The 7,630-nt window shown below is 55.7% G+C and overlaps 1 protein-coding gene across 1 annotated transcript; it reads left to right on the forward strand.

Annotated features, from left to right (window-relative positions):
* Positions 1-713: 713 nt before the first annotated feature.
* Positions 714-7,415, forward strand: LOC123356587. The gene is made up of 5 exons (XM_044999953.1): positions 714-886; positions 1,575-1,899; positions 6,067-6,629; positions 7,014-7,073; positions 7,351-7,415. Exons 2-5 carry the CDS (start codon positions 1,742-1,744, stop codon positions 7,413-7,415), a joined length of 846 nt encoding a protein of 281 aa, XP_044855888.1. The 5' UTR covers positions 714-886; positions 1,575-1,741.
* Positions 7,416-7,630: the final 215 nt, after the last annotated feature.

Below are 7,630 nucleotides of genomic sequence, written 5' to 3' on the forward strand. Positions count from 1 at the left end.
GGTGGGGTTCAGGGGGCTGGATGGGAGGAAGGGGGGTGTGGGTGGGGTTCAGGGGGCTGGATGGGAGGAAGGGGGGTGTGGGTGGGGTTCAGGGGGCTGGATGGGAGGAAGGGGGGTGTGGGTGGGGTTCAGGGGGCTGGATGGGTTGAAGGGGGGATGGGTGGGGTTCAGAGGGCTGGATGGGTGGAAGGCGAGTGTGGGTGGGGTTCAGAGGGCTGGATGGGTGGAAGGCGAGTGTGGGTGGGGTTCAGGGGGCTGGATGGGAGGAAGGGGGGTGTGGTTGGCGACTGGATGGACCCAGTCCATCCCCCCCACCCCACAAAATTCACCTTATTCCCTCCCCTGCCATAACCCCTCCCTCCCTTCTCCCCACCACAAAATCAATGTCCTCAGCCTCCCACCACAGCCAAACCCCTCGCTCCTCTAGGACCCCATCTGGCTCTCACTACCTCCCCCTCCCCCCAGCCCATCCAGCCCTCCTCCTCCCCAGTCCCCAAATCCACCTCTCCCCTTCACTGTGCCAGAGTCCAGCTCCTGTCCTGCTCTCACCCCCAAATGCCCTTCCTCCCTCACCACAACTCCGCTCCTCTTCCCTCTTTGGGGTCTAGAGAGCGTGGCCCCTTTAAATCTTTTTCCCAAGGGGGAGCGGGGGAGTAAGAATAAGGAGGGAAGCTCCAGGGGCCAGGCTGGAGCTGGGGGGGGGGGAAGCAGCATGGCTGGCCCTGGGAAGGGAGCAGGAGAACCTGTCTGAGGCCTGAGCAGGACGGGCCCGATCGGGGACAGCCCAGGACAGGAGCCCGGAGCAGCCCTGTGCCCGGGGGAATCGCCCGAGCGGGACAGGCCAGAGCTGGACCCAGGATCAGGCTGCCCAGGGCTGCGTGGGGGTGTGAGTACTGGGGCTGGTGACTCTGCACTGGGAACAAGGGGGGAGGCTGTAGCTAGTTCAGTGGGGAGGGGGTCGCTCTGGGGGGCTTTGCAGAGAGCAGCAGCAGAGGCACCGGAGGGGTTTGCTGGGGAGAGTTCACAGGCACCGAAGACGACCAGGAGCCCCCAAGACTCACCACCGGACTGGAACTTTGCCCAGGACCCCTGAACTCTGTGTGCAGACACATTGCTCAGTGTCTGCCCTTCCTGACTGTGCTCCCACTGGGCCCCTGGGGCCTTGGTTTGAATGCAGCCCTGTTTTACTGCTCCCTCTATATTTCCCCTTGTTGTTTTTCTCCTCTCAGCCCTCTGTAAATAAATATCTTCCTTTGTTATATCCATTGTACTTTTCCTGTGGGTGGGTGTGTTCACTCTGGGGGGTTTGGAACAGGTGCCCCTGGGGTGGAAGGGATTTCTCCTGCTGCGTTCCTGCGCGCGCTGTCTCTTGGCCAGAGCTGCCTGCAGAGCAGACTCCATCTTGGCCATGAGGGCGCTAAAGTTACAGTCGCACTCAGTGAGTCCCCTTCCCCACCCCCTCCCCCTGCCCGCGGGGGGGCCCCTTTGGGCTTGGGACACAGGGCTGGGAGCGGGTGGGGGACTCACCGCAGGGGGCGATGGCCGCAGGACCTAGGCTTTCATTCTGCTTTCAGAGTCGCAGAGATCAAGGGAGTCGCCCCCTCATCAGGGGGTCTCTGCCGGGAGCCCTGTTCCTGAGGACACAGTGGAGGAGAGGGTCTCTGCCCCTGCTGGCCCCAGGGACCCAAGCCAGCAGCCCTCCGCGGCCACATCCGTCACCAGCCACTCCTGCACCCGCAGCATGGAACCTGTGGCCTCCAACCGCCTCTGTCCACAGCCGTCATATGAGCCCCCCGGCACGGGCGTGAAGAGAAAGCGCTCGGCACGTGGCAGAGAGGCTGAGGAGGAGGCAGAAGAAAAGTCTCTTTTGTTTCAAAGATATTGTCATCTGTGTAGAAGGTAAGAAAAAATATAGGCTCTAAATACAAGATAGGGGACTCTATCCTAGCAGATTCAAAGGCATCACCACCCTCCTAGTGAAAAAGTTTTTCCTAATATCCAAGCCTTCCACACTGCAACTTGAGAGCATTGCTCCTTGTTCTGCCATCTGCCAGCTCTAAGATTTCATGAGAATCAATCTTTCATTAGGAAAATAATTCAGAAATGCAACTACAAAAAACTTGGAGTGAAATCAACCCATCCTGATCTTTAGTGTCTGGGAGTGTGGGCCTTGGGGGCCAGACTGAGACCCTCATGGGCTAGTAACACCCAGGAAGCCAGTCAAATAATTCCAGTTCTCTTAGCATCCAAGCCTCCCTAATCCAAGGAATACCTGAGGGCTGCAGGGGACAGAGGGGTGCTGAGAATGTCTAACTCATGACTGAAAATACAGAGATGTGTTATTGTCTTTGGTTGGGGGACAAGTAACAAATCCGTTGGGATTCTTACCCCGAACAATGATTGCCCATTGTCCTTTAGAGCACAAGGGCCCTAACACGCCTGACTTGCTCAAATCTCTCTCCTGCTAGGGCTGAGAGAATTTTCTCCATCCCCCATGATACCGAGGGAAAGAGAAAAGAAGTGACCTCTCTTTGGTCACACAGCAAGGTCATGCCAGAGCTAGAAAGAGAAGCATAAGAAAGAAGTTGTATCAAAATGTTTTGCATTTCAAACTAACTGATTTCTTAAACAAAGGCAATTTGCTGCGTGGTTAGTTAAGTGAAATGATACATTCTTGTCTCCAGGTGTTTCTAGATTGATGAACCAGTAGATCTATCCCCTCGTTTTTATCCATAGATTGAGGGAGGAAAACAAGTTTGCCTGTTTTGTGAATTCCCAATGGCTTTCTTGAATTTCAACAAACTAGTCGATGGAACTGAACGATTTGACTAAACTGAAAGGAAGACAATATTTTCTGCACCTTTCAAGGAAGCTACTGCTGTCCAAAGCTGGGTTAGCATTTCAGCTAACTTTGCTTCCAGGGCCTTAGCTCTCACATCAGTGGTGCGACTGTTTGAAAAACTTGGCAGTGAACATGTTCTACTGGATGTTATTTTTTCTCTTCTATTTAAATTATTTAAATTTAAAAGATTGTCATAGATTTGGTCCTTATCAGAGGTTGTCAATTTCAAATGTAATTATGACAATGAGGGAGACTAGCCACTGGAACAAATTACCCAGGAGAGAGGTGGAGTCTCTGTTTCCTGGTGTCCTCACATCACAACTGCCTGTCATTCTGGAAGGTGCCTTTTAGTGACTTACAAGCAATTGGGCTTCATATGGTGCAAAGTGTGTGAAATTTCATAGCCGGTGAAATAGAGGCCACATTAGGAGACTGAATTGTTTCACAACAAATGTTTCTATGAAAAGCTCAGTGTGGGGTGAGGCCAGAGCCGCAACCGCGGGCTCATGCCGGGCTGGGCCCGGGACTGAAACCGGCGCCGCGGGGCCGGAGCCACAACTGCGGGGACAGGCCGGGCCGGGACCAGCACTGCCGGGCCGGAGCCGCAACCGCGGGCCCAGGCTGGCACCGGAGCCGCAACCGCAGGCCTGGGCCAGGACCGGCACTGGAGCCGCAACCGCGGGCCTGGGCCGGGACCGGCAGCGGTGCCTTGGGGCCGGAGCCACAACCACGGCCCTCAATGCCGGAGCTGAAGCCGCAGCGCTGGAGCCAGAACCGCAACTGCAGGCCCAGGCCGGGACTGGCGCCAGTGCCGTGGGGGCCGGGACTGGCACCGGAGCCGTGGGGGCCAGGCCCAGCACTGGCGCTGGGGGGGCCGGCCTGGAGCCGTGGGGCCAAAGCTGGGGACCCTCGGCTGGGGCTGGGACAGGACAGGGCTAGGGGCGCTTGGCCGGACCAGGAGCTGGGCTGGAGGGAGCCGCTGAGGCGGCCGCACCTCCCCTCCCCCCGCGCCCCAGCTTGCCTCCCTGCCTGCTGCTTGTTTCAGGCTTCCCGTGAACATCTGATTCGCGGGAAGCAGGGGAGGGGGAGGAGAAGGGGGGCGGAGCATTCAGGAAAGGAGGGGGAAGTGAGCTGGGGGCCGGGGCAGAGTGCGGGAGCTTTTGTTAAATAAAGCCCTTATAGAACTGGGTGTCCCAGAACAACCGGTTCTAAAAGGCCTTCTAAATTTAACAACCGGTTCCTGCGAACCAGTGCGAACCGGCTCCAGCTCACCCCTGGCTCTGTGTATGAGATAGGGGACTCTGTCCTAGCAGATTCTCAGGGAGAGGTAGAGAGGTTCCATATCTCTGTACTGGGCACTGGTGCAACCATGCCTGGAATATTGTGTCCATTTCTGGTGTCCGCAATTTGAGAGAGATGCTGATAAATCAGAGCGGATTCACAGAAGAGCCACAAGACTGAGGAAATAAGGCCCAGCAAATTACTGATAGGATGAATTTTGCTGCCTCCTCTCCTTGAATAGAATTCAAGCAGCTTCTGATTGGTTCAGATGAAGTAGTTCTTCTAAAATCAAGGACAAGACCAATCAATGGGTTTTTCACAATCCAAAACCCCCCAAAGAAATTTTTGTTTATTTAAACTGAGTTTTTAAAATTTAAATTGAAAGTTTGTTTTTTGAAACTTATCAAGTATAAAATGTGAAACTATGACAAGCTATGTTAAGGCCTCTAGTTGCTCCAGCCTATTAAAGTAATTTAAATAAACACATCTGTGAAGAAGTCCATGTTTGCTGCCAAGTGTCAGAGGAAGTCAAAGCACTGAACTGTTGGAAATCACTGCCTAAGCACCTGGGGGCCCAGAAGTTATTGGAAACACTCAGCCAGACTTTGGCAGCACTAGCCTCTTCTGCAGGTGCAGAAAGAATATTTTCTTCATTTCCATTGATGCAGCTACTTCATTCAAATGTAAGAAACTGACTGGAAGTTGAAAAAGGAGGAAGGCTTTTTTTCCCCTTGTAATCTATGAATAAAGGCTAGAGAGGAGATGTGAACTACTACTTCTAAAATCTGGAAGGACATTATGAGCAGGAACAATCAGTTCAGTGCACGAACTGGAGATAGTTCTTTACCTCAGTTTGTTTGAAATGAAAACAAATGGTTCAGTCCACATTTTTGTTTGTATGTATCCTGCAAAACCAGCAAGTCAACATGTTTGAATGGATCCTTGTTCCTAGAATCATAGAAGACTAGGGCTGGTATCTAGTCCACCCCCCTGCTCAAAACAGGACCAATCCCAACTTCATCATCCCAGCCAGGGCTTTGTCAAGCTGACCTTTAAAAACTTGTAAGGATGGAGATTCCACCACCTCCCTAGGGAACCCATTCCAGGGCTTCACCCCCCTCCTAGTGAACTAGTGTTTCGTAAGAGCCAAGCTAAGCCTTCCACAGTGCAACTTGGGACCATTGCTCTGTGTTCTGTCATCGGCCACCACTAAGAATTTCCTGAGAATCAATCTCTCATTAGGAAAATAACTCAAAAATAGAACTACAAAACATTTGGAATGAAATCAATCCACCCTGACTTGTAGTGTCTGGGGGTGTGGGCCTCTGAGGCTAGACTGAGACCCTCATTGGCCAGAACCACCCAGTGAGCCAGTAACAAATTCCAGTCCTGTTCCCGTCCAAGCCACTGTAAAACAAGGAACAGCTGAGGGCTGCGGGAGACAGAGGGGTGCTGAGAAGGTCTAACTCATGCTTGCCAACCCAGAGTTGTGTTATTGGCTTGGGATGGGGGACAAGGGGCAAATCCGTCAGTCACTACAACAGGTCACACTCGGAGCCAGGGAGACTGGGAATAGAGTCCTGTTGGCACGTCCCAGCTCTGGAAGTGTTCCGCTAGTGGCATTGTATTGTTTTCACAGCCACTTTCGATCTCCTGGTTTCTACCCTTCCCCTGCTGGCAGGGCATTGTGCGGCATCCTTTGCAGGCCACCTAGGTGCAGGAGATGGAGGAGGAGGGTGAAGGAAGCTAGGAATATCCCACAATTAGGGCTCCCAGCCCGTCCCTTGTCAGGGTTTGTTCCCCAGGTTGAGGGTTCCTGTGCCCTGGGGTGGGATATGTCGGAGGAGAAATTGCCTCAGCAGAGGGGAGGTGGGCAGGGAAGCAGGCAGGCTCGTTAATGAGAGGCTGCTTCGAAGCCAGACTCATGGCTGCTCCCCATTCAGTTCCAGGATGGAGCGAATCAGGCAGATGCAGAGGAGTAAGGCCGAGCAGGTGGCTCCAGAGCCAGGAGAAAACATCAGCCAGCCTTCCCAGGAGGAGAGCGGCCCCTCTGTCCCCGCAGGCGGGGAAAAGGCTCATGACCAGGGGAAAGAGAGGAGCTGCGTCGCGTGCTGGAGGAGGAGGAAGACAGCAGCTCCCCTAGCTGACCCTGAGGCACCTTCTGGGCCGAAATGGAGGTGGCCCCAGGTACAGCTATGGAGGAGAGAGCCAGGGGAGGGCAGGAGACGGGGAAGGCAGCTCTGGGGCTTCCTTCGCAGGAAGCCAAGGTGCCAGGAGCTGCGCCCCAGGGCCCAGCAGGAGCCGTCCACCACCTGCGCCAGCCCGACCCTGGCCCAAGAGGAGCCTCCCACCAGCACCACCCTGACTCCGGAGGAGCCTCCCGCCAGCCCAGAACAGGAGTTGAGCGACTGCGCGACAAACACCAGCAGCTCCGTGTACTCCTGCGGGGCCAGCAGCTCCTCCGTGGGGTCTGGCAGCCCAGAGTTTCTAGGCTCCCTCTTTGGAGGTGAGGGGAGACCCAGGGGAAAGGGAGGAGGACTGGGGCGGTGGGGGACTAGTAACACCCTGTGCCCATCGGCTCGACAAGGCGCCGGGACTGACCCACGTGAGCCCCACTGATACCAGTGGGGGTGGCACAGCCACGCCCCAAGGCAGGGGATGCTGGGTGGAGTCGGGGAGCTCCAGCCTCCCCTGACCATGTTGGGGAGGGGCTGACTGCCACTGGGCCCTGAGGCTGATGGGGCTGAGGGCGTCTCTGGGAGGGGCAGGGTGGGACCCTCGCTGCCATGGGGCTCCTTACAGAGAAAGGGGAAACATGGAGCCTTCTCTGTCCACTGCATCCCCCCAGCAGCAGAAGGGATTGAATTTTCTCCTTCCCTCCCTGGTGTAGACACCCCCAGTGCCCAGGTGTCGTGGCCTGAGGAGGAGGAAGAAGAGGAGGAGGAGGAGGGTTCGTTCCCCATCACGGTGATCCAGCAGCACCTCCAGGGCAGAGCTGAGGTACAAAAATCCCCCAGCTGCGGTGCCCCCCAGTCTGTCCTGCTCCTTGTTCCATCCCCACCCAGGCAGGGGGGCTTGACCCAGAGAATCCCTCATCCCCAATGGGGGGACACAGCTCCTCTGTTCTCTGTTATCTGGCACCCCAAAGTGGGGACATTTGTCCCACACAGGCCAAGGTTTCCGCTACTCGCAGACACTATCCCATTTCCAACCCCATGTCTGTGTAGGGCGACGCTGGTTTTGGGAAGGGGGCGGCTTTGCCGACATAACTGTGATGGCACAGGCACGGTAGCTGGTGGTAAGAAACCCCCAGGGGAGGGGAGGGCCCTTCATCCCTCTGCTCTTATCAAGACTGCACTGGGGTGGGGCCAGGCTGGGCAGCAGCATCCCTCCAGGTGTTGTGGTGACCCCACCAGCTGTTGCCATGGGGACCGCATCACAAAGCGTCTCTGGGTGAAATCACACTGGGGGCAGGTTGGGTGGTGTGGCCATGGGCGGAGCCCCAGT

The sequence above is a fragment of the Mauremys mutica genome, chromosome 25, assembly GCF_020497125.1.
Source record: "Mauremys mutica isolate MM-2020 ecotype Southern chromosome 25, ASM2049712v1, whole genome shotgun sequence".
NCBI classification, from domain to species: Eukaryota; Metazoa; Chordata; order Testudines; family Geoemydidae; genus Mauremys; species Mauremys mutica.